The 21044-nt window shown below is 38.3% G+C and overlaps 1 protein-coding gene across 1 annotated transcript; it reads left to right on the forward strand.

Moving 5' to 3' along the window:
* The first annotated feature begins 16354 nt into the window (after positions 1-16354).
* Positions 16355-19721, forward strand: LOC143636085 (uncharacterized). The gene is made up of 5 exons (XM_077103791.1): positions 16355-16466; positions 16788-17410; positions 17546-17635; positions 17778-18440; positions 19502-19721. The coding sequence occupies exons 1-5, from the start codon at positions 16379-16381 to the stop codon at positions 19613-19615; spliced, it is 1578 nt and encodes a 525-aa protein (XP_076959906.1). The 5' UTR covers positions 16355-16378; the 3' UTR covers positions 19616-19721.
* The last annotated feature ends 1323 nt before the right edge of the window (positions 19722-21044 follow it).

The following is a 21044-nucleotide window of genomic DNA, read 5'->3' on the forward strand; positions in this document are numbered from 1 at the left end:
GTTTCTTTCAAAAATAGTAGAAAGGACATTGCCCTTCATGGCTGTCTTAACAATAAGCACAAAGAAAAGTAAGTTTTGCTGGGATAAGGATGCAGAGGAAGCCTTTCAAGAGCTAAAGAAGCACCTATGCAACCTCCCTACGATTGCAACCCCTCAACCAGGGGAGACGTTGATACTATACCTCTCCCAAACATCAAGAACCATAAGTTCGGTACTGATGGTTGAAAGAGGGGAAACGCAGGTACCTATTTATTTCATTAGTCGAACATTGAAGGGACCAAAAGAAAGATACTTGCCCATAGAAAAACTGGTATTATCATTGATTTACACAGCAAGGAAGCTCCGGAGGTACTTCTAGGCACACGTTGTGCGAGTACTTACCGACCAACCCCTGCAGCAAGTATTGTCGAAGCCTGAGGTCTCGGGCCGGTTGACAAAGTGGGCAGTAGAATTGGGGGATCATGCACTTGAGTATCGACCCCGGATGGCAATCAAGGGGCAAGTCATGGTTGAATTTTTAGCTGAAACCGAAAGGAGAGAGGATGATGGAAAAGGAGAAGAACAGGAGGTGGGGGCAAAGATAAGACAAGGGAGAAAGACAATGAACCCTGGTGGAAACTATACACCGACGGGGCCTCGAATGAAAAAGCAAGCGGGGCAGGACTAATTTTAGTGAGCCCCGAAGGAATAGAGCTGACTTATGCAATACGTTGAATTTCCCAAGCACAAACAATGAGGCAGAGTAAGAGGCACTTTTGGCTGGTCTCAGAATAGCCAAAGGAATAAGAGTAAGAAAGGTGCAAGGTCATGTAGACTAGCCAACCAGGTGGGAGGAACCTACAACGCTAGGGATCCGAAAATGAAGGAGTACTTGAGGGTGACTCAAGGACTAATGAAGGATTTAGAAGAGGCGGAAGTGATACACATCCCCTGGGGGTCGAATAAAAAGGCAGATACTTTGAGCAAGCTAGGCAGTGGCCTTTGATCATTTAGCAAAAGAGGTGAAGGTAGAAACTCTTCAACAACCGTCGGTGACATAAACTATGGTAACTAATGTTGAAACCCAAGGGAATAGTTGGATGACCCCCCTCGTTGGATACCTCCGAGAAGGGAAGGTTCCAGGAGATAAGGAAGAAGAGAGGAAACTGAGGATCAAAGCGTTACAATATGAAATGATTGAAGGGGGTTTATACAGGAAGTCCTATTTGGGACCCTCCCTAAAATGCATTGACGAGGAGGAGGCAGAATACGTGGTCAGGGAGATACATGAAGGGATTTGTGGAATGCATATGGGGGATAAGATGGTCGTGGCGCGGGCAATGAGGGATGGATACTCCTGGCCAGCGATGTTTCTCAGCACTGTCAAAGAAAATACAAAAGTGTGACAATTGTCAGATACATACCTCGGTAGGACGGAAGCCGAAATCAACACTGGTACCGGTAAGCTCCTCATGTCCTTTCCAAAAGTGGGGGATAGACATAGTGGGACCTTTCCCGAAGGGAACGGGGAAGGCAAAATTTTTGGTAGTGGCAATTGACTACTTCACAAAATGGGTAGAAGCCAAACCGCTTTCGAACCATCACGGGCGAGCAGATCAAGAGGTTCATGTGGGAAAGCATTGTTTGCAGGTTTGGGCTACCATATGCCATAATCAGCGACATTGGGAAACAGTTTGCCAACAACCCATTTCGAGAATGGTGTCTACAATTGAAAATCAAGCAAACGTTCACGTCGGTAGCCTATCCCCAAGCCAATGGCCAAGTGGAAAGGGCAAACCGAAGCGTGGTAGAGGGAATTAAAGCAAGATTAGGGAGAGAAAAGGGGTCATGGGTGGAAGAGTTACCTCACGTCCTATGGGCACATAGAACAATGCCTAAGATGAGTAACGGGGAAACACCTTTTAGCTTAACGTACGGAACGGAGGCTATGATACCTGCAGAGATTGGGGTACCAACCCGGTGAACTCTGCGAGGGGAAAGAGGAGATGAGGAAGACTTGCGGTTGAATTTGAATCTGGCAGAGGAAAGAAGGGAGGAAGAAGCAAGAAGGGAGGTGGAGTACAAGAAAAAAATTGAAAGGTACTACAATGCAAGAGTTAGGGAAGTCAAGTTCAAAATGGGGGACTTGGTGTTAATAGAAAACGAGGAAAGTAGAAAGGAAGATCAAGGGAAATTGGGCCCTAAATGGGAAGGGCCATATCAAGTTATCTGGGCCGGAGACAAAGGGGCCTACCGATTGGCAAATTTGGCAGGGAAGGAGGTTCCCAGAACGTGGAACTCCATGCAGCTTCGAAAGTACTACGCCTAAGGGCATTAGCAAACGGGCTAAGGATCAAGCAAAATAAGGAACCTCCTCGTGAGGAAAAAAGCAAGAAAGTCTAAATTGTATTTTCTTGTAACCACGATGTAAACACGATCCTAATGCAAGAAAGTACTTTATCAAAACTATAATATGCTAACAATGAGTCCGTCTCATTATAAGGGCAATAAGTATAGAACACGAGTCCGTCTCGTAAATACTCACGCAATGCTCCCCAGAGAGGGAAGGCCTCGCCGGTAGGCTAAATGGTTAACCAACAAACATAAAATTAAACATGGTAAGGCATACGCTAAGCATTGTCATACATATCCCAACACTACCACACATGTTCAAACACTAAAGCATGCAAAGTTCAAATTCACCCACACAGGGGCAGACAACAATACCATTGTTTAAAAACATACAAACCAACATAAAGCTACTTGTCCAAAACAAACCACAAATTACAGCAACGGATACGGAGGATCAACAACTAAGGCGAGGGCTCGAATGTCCGCAACAGAGATCTCAGGGTCCGAAGAAACTTGAGTAATGATGGGAGGAACGTGAGAAGTTAGGGCCACAAAGGCCTCTTGAGCCTCTGCCTCCGCGGTAGGGGAAAATGAGGGAGCCTCTTGAATAGGAATTCCATGGGAAGAATGTTCATAACCCGCCCGTAGCCCATGTTGAAAACCAGAAGCAACACAGCCCGGTTAAGATTGTCCCGGACCTCCAAGGTCTCCCTGCAGCCCAAAGCCCGATCATACACCTGCCTGAAACCTGTAGAAACCAACCACTTTCGATCGTCTTCATGCTTCGAAACAACTCCCTGCAATCGGGAACATCCACCCCTCAGCCACTCTATTTCCTTTAACAGGCCATCAACCTTCTGTTCCTCTTGATGTTTAGCAGCCCCTAGTTGCTCCAAGGCTAATTTATTATCAGAACGTTCACGATCAAGCAGATTCTCCAACTCATGAATTCTTACAAGAGGGGGGCTCTCTTCAAGCTTCAACAAAAACATAGGGCAAGAATAAGAAAAACGAAAAATATGAGAAGAGAAGGAGGGGGAAACAAACCTTGGAAATTTTGGCCTGAGCATCGAGAAGGGAAGATCGAACAGCATCAAGATCAACAACCTTCTCCTGGGCAAGCTGAAGATTAGTAGTCGGGTCAGCCACCTATTTCTCCAAAGACTCCAATGCAGATTTCAAACCAGGGACCTCCAAGCTCAGCTCCTCGGCCACATTAATCCTCTTGCGCACCTCCCCAACCCATCGATAATAACCCTCAACGGACTTCTTCAAATTAGCAACCTCCTCCTGACTATTCTGGTGAGCGACCTGGACATCCCCTAAACCTTGACGAAGGGAGGAACCCAACACCAAGGTACGATATAGGTACGTACCAAACTCCCCAACCAGGACATCCGGCATCATAGTTTGCACATGAGCATAGTCCACAGGGGGAATAACGCATGTCAAGACCTCATGTGCAAGATGCGGAGTGTTGACAGAAGAGTTCACAGTCAAAGACCATTTCAGGACGAAAAGGTCAGCGAGAGGAGGGTTACCTGAGGAAGGATTCGAGGAACCTTCAGGGGCGATGGGATTTTGCCTTTGGGGCCAGCCTCGGTAACATCAGGATCTTTGCTCTTCAAGACGGGAGCGGAAACAGGGTTAGGAACCACATTAGAAACCTTGAAGGAAAAGTCATCATCAACATCAACAATTTCGGGGGCAGAAGAAGAACCCTATCCAGTAGAACCCAGGTAAGTACGTTTGGAGTTACGAAGACGACTCTTTAAGGACGAGTCAAACAGTTCAGAAGCAACGTTCTTGCGTTTCAAAGAATCCGGGACAACCACAGATGAAAAGCCAGGGGCTTTGGAATCAGAGGAGGCATCACCGGTACGAGTAACTGGGGTGGAAACACCAGCAGGCACCGGAAGAGCAACGAATTCAGCACCTTTTACATGACGTTTTTGAAGAATCTCCATCAAATTCATATCTGCAAAACAACAACGAAGAAGAGTCAAAAATAAGAGAAAGTATTTAACTACAGGTGACAGAAGTTAGCAGTCACCAACCTCGGTCCCCATCAAACATAGCAGGACGTGTCAACGGGTCCGGCCAAATGTTACTCAGTCCAGCCATGTATAACAGGGGCTCAGGGTAAGTGGCAGCTTCAGTTGGGTTTTTAATCAACAACTTATAAAGAGAATCATGAATAGTAGGAAAACCGGGGACAGGGTCATCAATATGAGAGCCAACATGACGGCGACGAGTAAGGCCGGGAGCGAAAGAAGAAGATACAAAGAAAAAATCATTTTTCCACTCCCGAGGGTAAAACCCAGAGGGGATATAAGAAGTGCAAAGAGGATGTTTACCACTCGCCCGTCGCTCAAAAGTGAACCAATCGCCATCAGCTTTTAAGCGGTAAAACCGGCGAAACAAAGTAACAAAGGCATCTCCACCAAAAGCCCGGCAAGCAACCTCAAAATGAGTCACTCGAAGAAACCCTAAGAGGTGGACTTGGGAAAAACATAATCGATGGTATTTCAACAGAGCCAATTGAAATTTAGTTAAAGGATAACGAATATTGGCAAACTCAAGGTTTTTCGCATAAAAAGCAATAAACCCAGGACGGCTGCAAGCCGTATCGTTTGGTCCAGGAAGGGTCGGAGACAACGACAATGGAATGTGGTAAGTTGAACACAGGGAAGCCATTCTGACAAAGGACATAGCCGAGGTAAAGGTTGATCGACCGTCGCGACTCATAATGAAACAGAGATAGGAGAAGACAAACCTGGGTAAGGAAGGAAATCGCCGGAACTTTTGGAGGAGAGGGGTAGAAAAGAGTGAATCAATAATGGTGAAAAGACAAGAGGGAGGCGGTTAATTATTGTCTTGGGAAGGTAAACCGTCAAAATTCAAAAAGAAGGGAAATCGGGCCGAACCGTGCAAATGGGCTTAAAGAGGATGAATACATAAGAAGCAGGCCAGAAGGAAAAAGAGCCCAAGGATAAAGCAGCAAGAGGGTCATCGAGAACACAAGATGAGTCTATTTTCCTTGTCATAAATAACGAGAACAACATACTGGGGGGGACTTGAAGAGCCTACCCATGAGACGGGCTCATGGGCATGCCCCTAGCCCAATAATCCAAACAAGGCCCAACGCAGGCAAGCCCAATAGCATAACTAGTTCTAGAAGATGGAATGGAGGGAAAATGGTTTTTGAAGGAAACTCATGCAACACGTCCGATCCGGTGGGTGGCCCGAGGCACGTGTGACTTGGGATAGGGGACAGTGACCAGGAGGTAAAGATCTCCGAAAGAAGCAAGGCCCGAGGGAAAGAAGATCGGACCGAAGGACCCAACCGGAAGTGATAAACCATAGGACTTTGTGTATACTTATCCTTTCCTATAAATAAAGAGGAGATAACACTTGTACATTCATTCACTCAATACATAAATCACATTACACATTCTTACTATACCTTGATCCCATTCTTGTGATAGTTAGGAGCCTTTCCCGGTTAGCCGGAATAGGATCCAACAGTTACATATTTCATATGATTTTTTTATATTATGATTATAGGTAACTAAAACTTCTTATTTATTATTTTAGGAAATGAAAGTGCTTATACTCTTGTTGATGAGGATGGCGATGAGAGAGAATTTCATCTTCTAAGTGATCGTGAACTCGATGCATACGACACTTCGATGGCATAAATCTATTGCACGTCTTTATTTAAAAAAAACTTTGTTTAAATCAAGTGCTTTAGTATTGTGTTTTGAATATGGATTAACTTTTGGATGGCATTTTTTATGGAATCATGTATTTTTTTTTTTAGCTAAAGTTAGCATTAATATGAAATTATATGGTAAACTATACAACCCGGTTGAACCTCCCGGTATAACCCGGTTCAACCGGTTGTACCATTTTTTAAACGAATCCGGTACGAATAAAATACCGGTTTTTAAAACATTGCTCTTGAGTGCTTGTTGTGTTATAGAGAGTGTTCTTTCCTCTAAAGTCTCTACAGCTGATTGTGCGAGTAAGTAGGCACCGGTTGAGACGGAGGATGTGTCATTGGTGGGTTTTGCCATGGATGGGTCTGTGATGACCGGATTGAAGCCCTCAGGAGCTTCAATGGGCCTTTCATGTATGATGAAGAGGGTTGCTGCAACTAGGTGTATTATTTGAAATCTTAGCTTGTTCACTGAGAACTAAATGCTTGTAGAACTTCTGTTGTTGAAGATTTAGTTTGTTCTTGAAACCGGAGGCTTGGCAGATTTTTGTTATTGAAGTCTTAGCTTCTTTATAGTAACTGGAAGGCTGGCAAACTTGTTTATTAAAGATTCCTGGAGTTACTAGTGATGGGTTGTTTCGTGCTTGGATGGCGAGTTGGAGTATTCACAAGGCCTTCAAATAGGAGATTGTTAGGGTTTGTGAATGCCTTTTGGGCCCGTTCTAATTAAGCTCATTAGATTTATCTTGGGAACTAAGTTAGAAATCCTAATTAGGTCTTTATATATACATATCTACTGTAATTGTAATTTTGTGGTAGCAACAATTATAAAATAACCTATTTGCAGCCTGTGGATGTAGGTCTACCGCCAGGATCGAACCAAGTAAAATTCTTGTGTCGTGTTCGTTTATTTTCTATCTCTGCGTGCTTATCGCTTTTGCATATGTGTTGTCGCTTTCGCATCGCTTTGTTCCTAAAAGATTATTTAGAAATGATTCTTGAGAGACTAAGAGTGGAGTGTGGATTAAGGGAGTGGAGTATGGAGGCCAAAGAGGTGGTCAGAGTTTCGAAAATCGGCGGACAACGTGCATCAATTCTAAATTAAGCGGTTGTTTGAGTCTACTCTTCAACTTCCCTCAATTTCTTGTCCAAGATTTACCATTTGCCGCTATTTCTTAATTTGTTATACAATTATTTTATTGGGTTAAGTTAAGTTGTTTAATTATTGAATGAACTTTCTTAATTATTATTAAATTGACTCATGTGTTTTAACTTTTATAAATGTGCTTAATAGTTAATTGTATACTTGAAATCACTCGAAATATCTAAATTGTTTAAGTTGCGATTAAAATTTAAAATCTAAAAACCTCATAAACCTCACACGAAGAAGATGGGAACACTTAACATGTAGTGGCTTACAGGTTAAAATTTAAAATCTGAAAACCCCATTCGACAAGTTGAAGTTTGCGGGTTCAAACCCCCACCTTCACTAATTTCTTTTTTTCCCTCCGCAGTGACTTACAGATGTAGCTGGAAAAAAGTGTCATTTATGATAAGAAGTGTTCAACATATAACATGTAGCTTCACTATTCAACCCAAATATAACTCATTTAATAAACATGTCATTTTGCTTAGACAATAGACACTAACTTATAGATGTTTAGAAAGAGCGTTACACCATACATTTAGCACGACCAGACATTCATTAACGCAAAATGATATGAAATGATGCGTTTAGCACGATTAAATTTAAGCTGATTCGTAACAAAAATGATACGACACGTTGATCAACACATTTTATATTAATCTTATTAAATACTAGTTAGTCGATAAATGTGCCAATATATTAGCAAAATATCATGTGATTTGTTTCTTTATATTTGGCATGTTACAACGAAAACGAGCTAAAATAACGTTTATGAGCTAAACTTGAGATTGACAAACAAATTTTCAAATATTTTTTATATCACGTTATTATCAATCTTTTTAAAATAAATTTTGACAATACTATTATCTCATGATCATATTTAAAAGAAACGGTTAAAATTTTGTGATCATATGAACTTATATGACCTTGAAATTAACTTCGTAGCCCAAAAGAAAATAGAACTTACTATTTACTATTCAGTAGCAGCAGCCCACAAAAGGGATTAAGAAGGAATTGGAGTCGGCAATCAAGGGACGACCACATCAATTCGGTCAACATGTTAACCGGTTAACACAGTTAGTTAAACATATTATTCGTGTTATTAAATTGGTAAGGCATGTCGAACATGTTTAAGCACATTTTTAAACATGTCGATAAACGTTTTGGCCAGTTTATGATCTGAGCCTAGTAGGTCAAACCCTAGCATGTTTAACTTTATGTTAAGTCATATAGTAGCAATGAAATGTGTCATAAATTACTGAGACTGGTTATGAATACCATCACAGGCTGGCAGACATGTGTCTTATGTATAGAGATGTTCAAAACGGTTTGGGACTAGGAACCGGAACCGGTTCCTAACCGGTTCCTATATTCAAAACCCCCTTTGAAACCGGTTCTAGGCTCGAACCGGTTAGGGAACCGAACCGGTTCTCCCACCCTCGGACCCCTAACCTATGGAACCGGTTCTTACCGGTTCCTAAACCGGTTCCTGAACTGTACCGGTTACAGTGTAAAAAAATTTTTTTTTTTTCGTTTTTCGTTTGCGATTTGGATTCTAAACTACGATTCGTATTTGTATAGCATGAAAAATAAACAAAACAATTAACATAAAATTCATTTTATTTACTTTAAGAAGTTCAAAAAAAAAAAAGGTTACATGTTTTAAAATCTTCAAAAACAAACTAACAAAACATTAAACTTATAAATATAAAGTTGTGACATATTGTTTCTAGAAAAGCCTTCTTGCTCGTCGTAATTATTGAGCGGCGACTTCTTCCTCGAAATTACTTGTAGAAATGTCTTCTTGTTCGTCGTGCACTCTAACATCAAGTGGTGTTTCATCTTCGAGAGTGGTTAAGTGTTGAATACGATTGATTGAGTCCAAGTGATCCTTTTAAGCAAATGCACATCTCCACCGACTCCGAATTTAGTCTTGTTCTTCTCACCGATATTACCCTGCCACTAAGTGAAAAAGCGGATTCCGAAGCTACCGTAGAAGCTTGGACGGTTAGTAAATCACGGGCCATGGTGGCAAGAATCGGAAACTCGGTTTCCTTTACCTTCCACCAAGCCAAAACATCAAAAGTGCCATATTCCTCTTCGGATAAACTGTAGAGTAATCATTTGCACTATACCTTCCTAGTTCGATTGAAGGGGTGTTACCCCTTTGTTTTTTAGCCGTTACGTTGCGAACGATGTTCATAAGGCTAATCATGGGATCTCGTACTCTAGTAGCACTTGAACTTGATAAAGACCCCCCCGGCATAGGCATGTGTATGTTTGACCCATATTTATTTAAATAAAAGTCATACATAAATTTAAAATTCAAGTTAAAATAATTTTTTGCCTCTGTTGAAAAGTTTGGGTCAATTTCATGCATATCTAAGGCTGAAAAAATTTCATCTATCACACATTCAACCCCCGTAACATTTAACATTGGGTTTAAAGCGGCGGCGCAAGTAAAAACCGGTGGCAATTCATGAAAGTATTTTTTTAATTTAAACTTCATTGGTAATATGATGTTTGAAAACATTGGACTTTTATTTTCAAATTCTTTAAGATTGTTAACCATTAAAAATAACTCCGAAATAACCAAGGGACTTGTCGGATAATACGTTCCCGATAGTTTCGTAGTTGATGGTTTAAAAACTTCAAGAAAAGTCGATAAGTCATTGATAATTTCCCATTTCTCATTTGAAAAGGGGATTGCCAAATCATTCTCGGCAAGACTAGAATAAAACATTTGTAAAGTTTCTCTTTGTTCCAAAGCACTTTGAAACATTATGCAAGTGGAATTCTATCGATGAGGTACATCCTAATTAGCTCCCAAAGCTTTTCTTCCCGTATCTTTACAAAATTTTCTATAATCCATTTGTCTTTTTTTACTTTTCTTAAAAACTTCATGTATCATTAGTCTAAAATCGTTTATAACCGATGTAACCTCATCCGAAGCAAGTCCGTCTTGCACGATTAAATTAATGATATGTGAAACACACCTTGAGTGAAAAAATACACCATTACAAATCGGCGTATATTTTAATTTTAATTTATCAACCGCCGATGTATTATTCGACGCGTTATCAAATGCCATTGAAAATATTTTATTTTATAGTTTATAAGTTTTTATAACATAATCTAAAATTTCAAACAAATTATCTCCCGTATGTGGATACTCAAAGAGTTCGGAAGCAATGGTGCGTTTCATCATTTCCCACGATGACGGGTCTACCCAATGAGCGGTGACACAAAGATAAGATTCGGGTAGACCATGTGGAGCCGACCAAACATCACTAGTTAAGTTTATTCCCGTATTTATATTTTCAAAATATGCAATTAGTACCTCTTTGGCCTTCTTCCACAATTTTAAACAATAACGTTTAAGAGTATGATGACTTACGTGAGTGTATTGTGGTTGAAGCGTATCTCGAATCATGGCGGTTAAGCGAGGGTTGTCGAAGTGGCTAAACGGCAAAGCTTCTTGAATCACAAACTTCGCCATACGATCTTGAACTCGATCAATTTGGTATGTAAATATTCCGCCTTCACTATCCATTTGCGTTTGTTGCGAATCGACGTTCTTTTTCAACGCCTTGCAATACGGTTTTTCGATGTGTTTCTTCAAATTTGAATTCGAAAGTGGGTTTAAATAAACCCCACAAAACTTGCACCGAGCCTTCAATGAATGGTCACTCAATTCAACCAAATCCCAATTGCACCAAATCTCTTGATTACGATTATGAGGTACAATACGAACGAAACTTGGTTCGGCGTTGGAACCTTGACCAACCGATGATTGTGAGGCAGCCAGAACAACAAATATGAATATAGAAGAAGAGAAAACAAGAGATTAGAGAACTCAAAACGTTGTAATAGCGTTTTTTTGTATTTTTTTGCGTTCGGGTTTGCGTTTTGAGTGTTGTGATGAACCCATGACACCAAATACCTATTTATGCTAGTAGTGGGGTGCTTGGGGGAGCCAAAAAACGGCTATTTTTGACCCCAACGGTCAAAAAACGGCCAAAAAAAACGATTTCCAACGGCTATACTCGATCCAACGGCTAGAACCGGTTCCTAACCGGTTCCGGTTCCTACCCGCCCCCACTCAGAAATGCAAGAACCGGTCACGGATCATCGGGTTGAATCAGATAGGGTCCGGTTCCTACAAAAATCGGGTAGGAACCGGTTCGGGTCCTGTTCGGTTCCACCGGTGGTTTTTTTGATCATCTCTACTTATGTAGTCATACTGTTCTCTAGTTAAGCTGAGCCCAAACTACGTATGAAGCCCAATTAGTATAATTCTTTAGTTAAGCCCATAAGAATATACTTTTATGTAATTAGTTTAATTAATTTCATGAAATTAAATCAATGACATTATACATTTGAGCAAAATTTATAAGTAGTTAATTAGTTTAAGTTTTGTATAAATAATGATTGCTAATAATTATTTAGACTTTTCGACCTAATACGGTTAATCGGGTTAACCCGACATACTTGAGCTATAATTAGGGTCGGGTTTTTGGTTTATTTGAAAAATTAATGAGTTTCGGGTTAATCCGAATAACATAAAATACATCAACTAAACCAGCCTAAGATCACCTAGCAAGCAACTAAAGAAATCTTTTGTTTATGTGTATTTGATGGAAGAAGAAATCACAATATTATAACTTGAAGATTGAATATTGAATATTAAATTTTGGATACTGTTGATCATGAATTTTAGACCTTGGCTTTTGAACTTTTGTTGATGAATTTTGAGTTTTGTTGATCGTGAATTTAGGCCTTGAAGTTTGAATGTTTAATGATGAATGTTGGATCATGAATTTAGAAAACCCGACTAACCCAATCAACTCGACCCTATTAACCACACAAACCCGAATCTTCATAGCATCAGTTTGCGGGTGAGTTTTTGTTTTTAAAATAGAACCCGGCTAACTCGATCGTATTAATCGAAAACCAAGCGTGATTAACAACCCTAGTTAAGCCGACCCTAATTAGCTTATCCGGATACAGATTGTGTCGAGTTAATTGGGTGTGGGCATTTCGGACACCCTAATGATTGGTAAACAAATGTATTTTGTTAAAATGATATTATTAAAGCACTTGGAAAATCTAATTTTAGAAAAGTTTAACCATGTTTGAGATACAAATCAAAATATTTGAGTTACAAGACGAAATGTTTAAGAGCCCTTCTCTATCGCGCATTTTCTCCCTAATTTAGAGAGAATTTTTTTTATTCTATTTACATGCTCTATCAGGTTCTCTGTAATAGAGATTGGTTGAATGAATAGTTATTCTTTAAATATGGAGGTGTATTTCCAAAAGAAGTTAATAAATAAAAAAAATATTTAATTGAATAAGCATTCTCAACCTATCCTCCTTGTATATCTCAATAATTACACTAAAAAACATTACATTTCTCTCTTCTGCTTAATTGAATAATATTTTTTTATACTTTTATAATTTACAAAAGATCACTACCTTTTTCCTAAATTTACAAAAAAAATAATTACATTTTCTCTCTTCATCCTATAATTTACACTCAAAACCCCATCCTATAATTACAAACTCCCCTCACAAGATTTTGACAGTTAGGATGAGAATGCTCTAAGATTTCTGAGATTTATATAAAATTTTCAAATTTTAAAGATAATTTTTTTATTTATTTATAATATAGAAATTATAATTGAAAAGCTGATGTGAATGTAGTTAGAAATATAGTTACCGTGTGTTCAATATTATATTTGGATATGATATTGTGATCTATTGGTAAGACCAACCCATATTTATTAGGATAACGGTAACCGTTTAGGGGCCTTAAATTTTTAGTGTCCTTGTTTTCTAGTTAGCTTGAGGTCTCGTAGAGTTCAAAACCTCATAATTTGGTTATACGAACTCGAAATCAAGCAAATAACATATCTACGCAACCGCGTCGCCGAGCATCACCACTCTATGCATTGGCCACCATCTGTCATAGCCGGAATTTCTGCCGGAAAATCAAACAGTGGCTGTAAGGAATTAAGGTTCATAATTGGTCCTAAACACCAATACTCGATCAAAAAGACCTTCCATAACATCATACTAACCTGTAATTAGGTGGAATACACCTTGAATTGGCTGATGAAGCAGAAGAAAAATCGACGGGGGAGGAGTTGCACTTCTTCCGATCGCATGAAAAAAATTGGGCCGCCTATATATAATACTTTGTGGGTTTTACAAAACTAGTCCCCCAACTCGCCAAGTGTGCTAACTTGTTCCTAAAGCTAAATAAATGAACTTTCAAAAAGTACCACAAGGCCCCTCAACATGAAAGATTAAATCCTGTCTATTGTACAAACTTTACAAACACTCATGTCGTTAAACGAGAATTACCGGTGTTACAAGTCCACCCTCCTTACAACATGATTTATCCTCGAATCCTGATATATATATATATGACATTCAAATGAACTTAAAGTCCCGCTTAACTCCTAGGATGACAATTTCGACAACCGAACGGATTCATATGAGGTTTTCTATTTCACGGGAATCTAAGGGTGTTACAAGTCCACCCTCCTTACAATAGGATTCGTCCTCGAATCCTGCTTCACCGAAAATGACAAAGAGTGCATATTCTTCACAATCCTCGGATTACCATATATCCTCAAAAATCTCCCTTGCATCACACGTCTCCACCTTCACCTTCTTTGTAGTCAGTGCAAGATACTACTAAATAGTAAGTACAGGTTGGTGGACACCAAACCCCCGCGACATCTACCGGTAAACCTTTTTGATTTATATAATAAATGAAAAACAATTTTAAAAAATAAAACAACAAACCAACTGGACCAGACTGCTTATTTGGAATCATAACCGAAACGAATTTATTTAAACACAAACTCATGTTCATCCTTTTACTTAAAACCCTATGTTTTCAATTATGCAAATCAGTTTCATGTACGATGAAATTAAGTTAGGGGTTTTAATTTACTACTAAAAACTATTCCTTTTCATATGACACTTACCTGGTATTGTAAAGAATTTACAGGTAACGAAGGTTGGTCGGAATCCGACTTGAAAAACAATTACATGATTATAGAGAATGTTTTAGATGGAATTGATGTTACTATAAAGTTTAGATGATGTATTAGGTGCTTTATATAGCTTCAATTGGAGTGTATGGACTTGACTGCTCGTAATTGAAATTTTATAAATTTTCTGGCGGTTTACAGATTAAAACTAACATTATTAGTCGTTAATACGAGTTATGGACGATGATTATGTATTTCCGTTATAGACTAGAGGTTGTATGAGCCTTTAATTGATTTTTAACGCGGGTTGTAACGGGTTTTCAAGGTCGCCGAAGTGGGTTTGGTCGCTGGAAAAACGCATGGAAGGGGGGGGGGGGTTAGGGCTGGGTTTATGATATAATATTATTATTTTAAATTAAGTTTCACATCTGGTCCATGTAGTTTCAAGATATGTTAAAACATGAATTAAAGTATAAATACAAATCAGTCCCTAAACTTTAAAATGTGATAATAATGTAATAAAAGTTATAATACTTGGATAGTTTCCATATTATACCACTATAGTTTGCAAATTGTTTAAATTTAAAAACTTTAAACCTCGGAGTTTCGTTAATCGATCAAAATGAATAGAAAACGAACGATCGATAACCGTAAATCATCGTGAATATTATATTAATGATGAACAATAAACAAGAATACATTGAATGACAAAAACGAGTCGGTTTAACGAATACAAATACAAATAAAAAATGACGAATGCCACAGGCTACCATATCTCGTCTTAGGTTCCATAACTTCGTTTGAGCTTCTATTTCTTCGTATGGGAATCCATTTCTTCGTTTGGGAAACCATTTGTCTGGGCTTCCATTTCTTCGTTTTGGGTTTCGTTTCTTCGTTTCGGCTTCCATTTCTTCTTTTGAGAAACCATTTCTTTGATAGGGCTTCCATTTCTTCGTTTAGGCTTTCATTTCTTTGTTTGAGAATCTATTTCTTCATTTGGGCTTCCATTTCTTCATTTAGGTTCCGTTTCTTTGTTTGGGTTCCGTTTCTTTGTTTGGGCTACCATTTCTTTGTTTTGGGTTCCATTTCTTCTTTTGGGCCTCATTCCATCGTTTGGGTTCCACTTTTTTAAACAACTAATTTTTAATTTCCACCGTTTTTACGTCTTACGAGGCTTGAATCCAATTCTTTGCTAATCGCTAAATAACATCAACACCTTTACCATCACACCATAAAAGACGGGATGAAAAGTATCAAACTAGTGTAATTTCATGAAAAAAAAATAAAAATATTTGATTTGAATAGTTAATAGAATATTCTAAAGATGATTGACAAAAAAAGTTTATTCACGGTTCAAAAAAAAAGATGATTGACAAAAATAATAAAGTCAATTAGGGCTAGAAAAACAACAGAAATTTCTGTCAAGTTTCACAAGAGAAACAATCCCTCACGCCGAAAACACACACACCAACATCAATTCCAAAACTAACACCAAACAAGAAATACTCATCATCATCTCTCTCACACACAGTAACATTAACAATTGTTCATCCACACGACACAATCGAACCTTCTTCCCGGTGTTTTCCTCATTCTCCACCGATACATACAACAAACACACACTTTCTTCTATACAATCCAATCCAATCCAATTCAATTTCACTGAATTAACACAATCGGCGAATTGGGTTTTGTTGGGTATTCGTTTTATTCAAAAGGGTTAGTTTAATTTCGGTTAATTCTTCGCAAATTTGACGAATTTGTAACATCTTTAGGGTTTTGATTTGGCTACCCTGTTTGTAAAGGTTTGAACTTTAGGGTTTGACTGTGTAATGGGATTGAAGTTTTGTGTTTGTGAATGTTATAAGACGGTTTTCGTTTCGTGAGAGTGTTGATTGAACTTGTTTATAAGATGAGGGTCTTGTAAATTGGTTCAATCTTGATAAAGATTGAAATTTTGCTTATTTAAATACAAGGGTAGATGGAGATAATGAGGTATGCATGACTGTATATATGATGTTTAATGGGTTCTTTAATCTGAGTTTTGATTATAGTGGCGGAGTTCGTTAGAAACTAGGGTGGTATTTGAAGCTTTGATTGATGGGCATGCGTAAATTTTGTTGGAAAGCGTTAGAAACTTAGGGTAGATTTTTATGATGTTCATCGCTAGCTATGGAAAGAAGTGAGCCGACATTTGTACCCGAATGGTTAAAGAGCACAGCGCCACATCATCAGTTTCAGTCGTCTTCGTTACACTCTGGTAATTCTCTTACAGTTTGGTTGTATATTAATATATATAGGGAAAGGATCATGATAGAACTCGTTCTTCGGGAGAGAACTAGAAAAATCCATACCACATATTTGCAGTATATCATACTCTACATATATGGTATTAGTGCTATATATATGCGGTATATGTATATGAAGTATATGCATATACTGCATATATGTAGTAGTATATACTGCATATATGCAGTATGGAGCTCTATAGTTTTCTCACAAAGAAGAGTTATTTCATGATTCCTCTCCTATATATATAGACGTGTGTGTGTGTATTAAACTGACTATATTTTTATTATAGATGAGCAAGTTGTATCAAAGGCTACAAGAAATAAGTCGCATGTTAACACAACTGATAATGATATAGGATGGCCTTCTTCTTCATACTTCAGACGGTCATCTAGTAGTAACGGGTCATCACATTTAAGGTCTTACAGTAGTTTTGGTAATGGTCGGTATTCTGATAAAGAAAAGTCAGAAAGTAAGCACCGTGATTATTCTGATCCCTTAAGCAGTATATTACCAAGTAGGTTTGAGAAAGACGGGTTAAGACGGTCACACTCAAGTTTATCTGCAAAGCGCGGTGAGTCATGGTCCAGGAAACCGGTAGCCGCTAGCAATGGTGGTGGTTCACGGTCTGCTGGCGGTGTAAAGATTGTGTTTGAGAGGGATTTTCCATCTCTTGGTGCAGAAGATAAGCAAACGGATTCTGGTTTGAGTAGTGTGATTCAAAGTTTACCGATTGGTAACGCGGCGGTGATTGGCGGTGATGGGTGGACCTCTGCACTGGCTGAGGTGCCTGTGATTGTTGGTGGTAATGGAAGCAATAGTTTGGTTGTGCAATCGAGTACAAGTATGGGAATGGGTAGGAACATGGCTGAAACTTTGGTTCAGGGTCCTCCTCGGGCTCAAACGGTTCCTCAGGTAGCTTAAACATCTTTAGACCTGTATCAATTGTTACCTGTTTGTCTTGTCATTCTATCTGGCCAGGCTGTCCATTATGCCAATTCTATAACTTAGTAAGTGTTATGTACTCAATGTTTGTTTATGTTGATGTAGTTATCTACTGGGACTCAAAGGCTTGAAGAGCTTGCGGTCAAGCAATCCAGGCAGTTGATTCCCATGACTCCTTCCGTGCCTAAAGTCTTGGTAAGAGTGCCTAAACTCTTCGCATAGCAAAAAAAATAGAAAATTTCAGTGTGCCTAATACTTGGACGCAACAAAACATGAAATTTCTATATGAAAACATACAATGAAGTTTCTAAAGTTTTTAACTTTTTATATTATACAGGCGTTGAACACTAGTGATAAACCCAAGCCAAAGGTTGCACAGTCACAGCTCCAAAGTTCTCACGTTATCAACCACACGCACTCTCCGCGAGCTGTTTCCACAAAGTTTGACTCTTTAAAGACATCATCTCCTGTGGGAAAACTTCACGTGCTTAAACCATCACGTGAACGGAACGGTGCAACACCAACTGCAAAGGACAACATAAGTCCAACAGGTGGAAATTTACCAACTAGTCCTCTCAGTGTACCCTCTGCTGTTGCTGTTGCAGAACGCAAGCCCAGTGTAGCTACACTGGAGAAGCGACCCTCGCCTCATGCTCAGAGCCGAAATGACTTTTTTAACCTCATGAGGAAGAAATCTTTGACCTTTGTTACCCCTGACAATAACGGTTCACCCGTCTCTCCTATTGATGACAAGCCTGATGAAACTGATACTGGTTCAGCTGTTACTGTAACCGAAGGCGGGCCTCAACAGTCTAGTGAGATTACAGCTTGCAATGGTGATGCTGATGTGGCAACCGAGAGATCTACTATTACTAATAATAATGGCATTCTCTACTCGGAGGAAGAAGAAGCTAGATTCTTGCGGTCAATGGGATGGGAAGAAACTGGTGAAGAAGAGGAGGGTCTTACAGAAGAGGAAATAAGTGCTTTTGTAAGTAAGGTAAATAGAAATTTCTATCATGTAGAACAACTTTAAAATGTGTTGAACCATTTATGTTCTAACCCAAATGGGTCAATTGGTCAAGCTACATGGAAATTAAAAAACTACAGTATTTAAAATCGGATCAAACTTCTAAAGTTTTTCTTATTTAAGAGAAGTTTTATTCTGGTAATGATATAGTCTTTTTGTAGGTTTATGTATCACAAATTATATTTATAAATTTAAAAAGATGAATTGAATAGTGTTTTGGTTCATACCAATCTGACCCGGCCCATTTCGACTCGTCTTGTAAACTTACGCGTTCTGACTAGGGGTGTAAACTAGCCGAGCTGAAACCGAGCTTGGCTGGGCTCGAGCTCGGGTGGTTTAACTTACATAGAGCTCGAGTGTGGGTCGTTTCGCTTCATTTAAGGCTCGAGCTTGGCTCGTGAATGGTTTTTCAAGCTTGGGCTCTGTTCGTTTTTTGTTTATTAATTAAATGTTATGTATTTATAATCATCTTTATATGTATCTTTTATTTATAAATTTATATGTATCATAATAAATATTTATTTGTTTTTATAACATATTTATATGTAATAATTATTATTAAATATACATTAAATAAAAATTATATAAGTAATAGGCTCGTTTAAGTTCGTGAGCCAACTCAAGCTCGATAGGTGAAGCTTGAGTCAGGCTCGTTTATTAAACACGCTTATTTTTAGGCTCGAGCTCTTGATCAATCTCGCTTAAGCCCGGCTTGATTTTAGCTTTTAGGAGCCGATCCCGAGTAGCTCACAAGCGGCTTGGTTTGTTTACACCCCTAGTTCTAATGACCATTTTGTCACCTCTAAATAGCATATTTAGTTATGTGGTGACCGGAGTTGGCAAATGTAACCCATTTACTTGTCAACATGTCTATTCGGTTTGCGTTTTTTTCTTTTCGCATCTCTCCAATTGGGTCAAATATTTTCTTTCTTGAACGGGTCAAACAAATGTGAATTTTCTTAAAGTCAAAAAACCTTCTAAAGCATTGATCTTGAAATTCTAATTTAAGTTTCTTGTTTTTGTGTGCGCAGTATCTGAATTTGCAGGCAGCCTCCAAGATCTTTAAAGGGGTGCAACCAAAGTTACTGATGACACCGATGGGGAAGAACGGTGATATTTCCCCCAACTCGAGGATGGAATCTTGAATTTTACTGAAGAAAAGGTTATATTTTTGGTTTTTTTTTTCTGTTTTTTTTTTCATATGGAGATGGAAGTAGTGAGAAGAAATGGATTTGGAAGTTTTTAAAAGATTGCAGTAAGAGGGAGATAGGAAATAAGTAGTACATATACGTTTGGTTCCGTGTTTCTTTAAGACGCTTGTTCTACCCTCTTGACTTGTGGGGTTTTTCTGGGAACAGATAGGAAATAGGGAGATTTGCTTCTGTTGTGCAAAGAAATCTGCCTTCTTGTTCGTTTTGCTATTTTTTTTTCTTGACAAGGGGTTCAAGTAAACGAAAATAGCTTGTGGTTTATTATTTATTTTTATCAAAGAAAAAAAAAATCAAGAACTTTACTTTTATGTGATTCGGGTGTGCATCCAGTATATTATCTTGGTTGATTGTCTAGGCTTGAATCTTGTATGCTTGTATAGATTTATAGGCGCACGAGCGTTCAATCGTACAGCTTCACATAGAGTTGTTATAGAGGCAGCTATTTAAGTGCTTAATGTAAAATATGTGATTGTTTATGGGTTTCTTGTAGTAGTTTATTTATATTAGAATAGGTTCTTTTTTATTACAGAACATTTTGTATATGCGTATATATACAGGCAGGTTATGTTGAATATATAATCAAATTAAGTAGTTGTGGGAGAGAGGAGAAATGTAAAGAACTAGAATTTTAGACACGCGCGTTGCGTGGGACCGTTAAACCAAACGTAAGATAATGCTTAACGTTTAAACATGCGTATACGTTAAAATGAGGACGAAACGTAAAACAAATGGATCTGTGGGACCGTTAAACCGAACATAAGATAATGTTTAACATTAAAACACGCGTATATATTAAAATGAGACGAAACGTAAAACAAATGGATTCTTTAATCGTACACCATGTCAGTATTTCAGTGAATATACATAGTAATGCTTTGGAAGATATCATTCAATTATGTTTTTTTAGTATTTAATCAAGAGCTACTCTACTTTAAAATGTAAATATGAGAGAATTATGAAGCTGACAATATTGAATATTCTAACTTTATATCATCAAGCATACGGGGAAAGTGAGACCTTGGGTTACAATCATCTAAGCACAAAGTATAGGTGATCTAAGTGCAATTTGAAAGAAACAGTAACTTTGTGTCTAGAGTCAAATATCAATATTAGAATGCAATAAATATCTTACGTCTCACACTTAAAACGGTATTAAAACATTATGTGTTTGTGTTTAGTTAAGTGTGTTATGTTCTTATATGTCATAATCATAATCATAATCATAATCTAGAGGGTATGAAGATATCAATATGTGATTTTCGCTTATATATTGATGGATATGTAACTCTATTATAACTACGTATGTTGCAATATTACTATCAATAAGACCAAGATAGAGCATGTATGCTATAAAGTTAAAACA

This window comes from Bidens hawaiensis, unplaced genomic scaffold (assembly GCF_021521415.1).
Source record: "Bidens hawaiensis isolate Kalapana, Puna unplaced genomic scaffold, B.hawaiensis_p1.1 tig00000055_1, whole genome shotgun sequence".
NCBI classification, from domain to species: Eukaryota; Viridiplantae; Streptophyta; class Magnoliopsida; order Asterales; family Asteraceae; genus Bidens; species Bidens hawaiensis.

What these genes read in the sequence shown, in the direction of transcription:
- LOC143636085 (XM_077103791.1), top strand. Translation starts at nt 16,379, where the DNA reads ATGGAAAGAAGTGAGCCGACATTTGTACCCGAATGGTTAAAGAGCACA. An exon ending in GTCGTCTTCGTTACACTCTG is followed by an intron (nt 16,467 to 16,787) that starts GTAATTCTCTTA and finishes TTTTTATTATAG; the next exon opens with ATGAGCAAGTTGTATCAAAG. An exon ending in GGGCTCAAACGGTTCCTCAG is followed by an intron (nt 17,411 to 17,545) that starts GTAGCTTAAACA and finishes ATGTTGATGTAG; the next exon opens with TTATCTACTGGGACTCAAAG.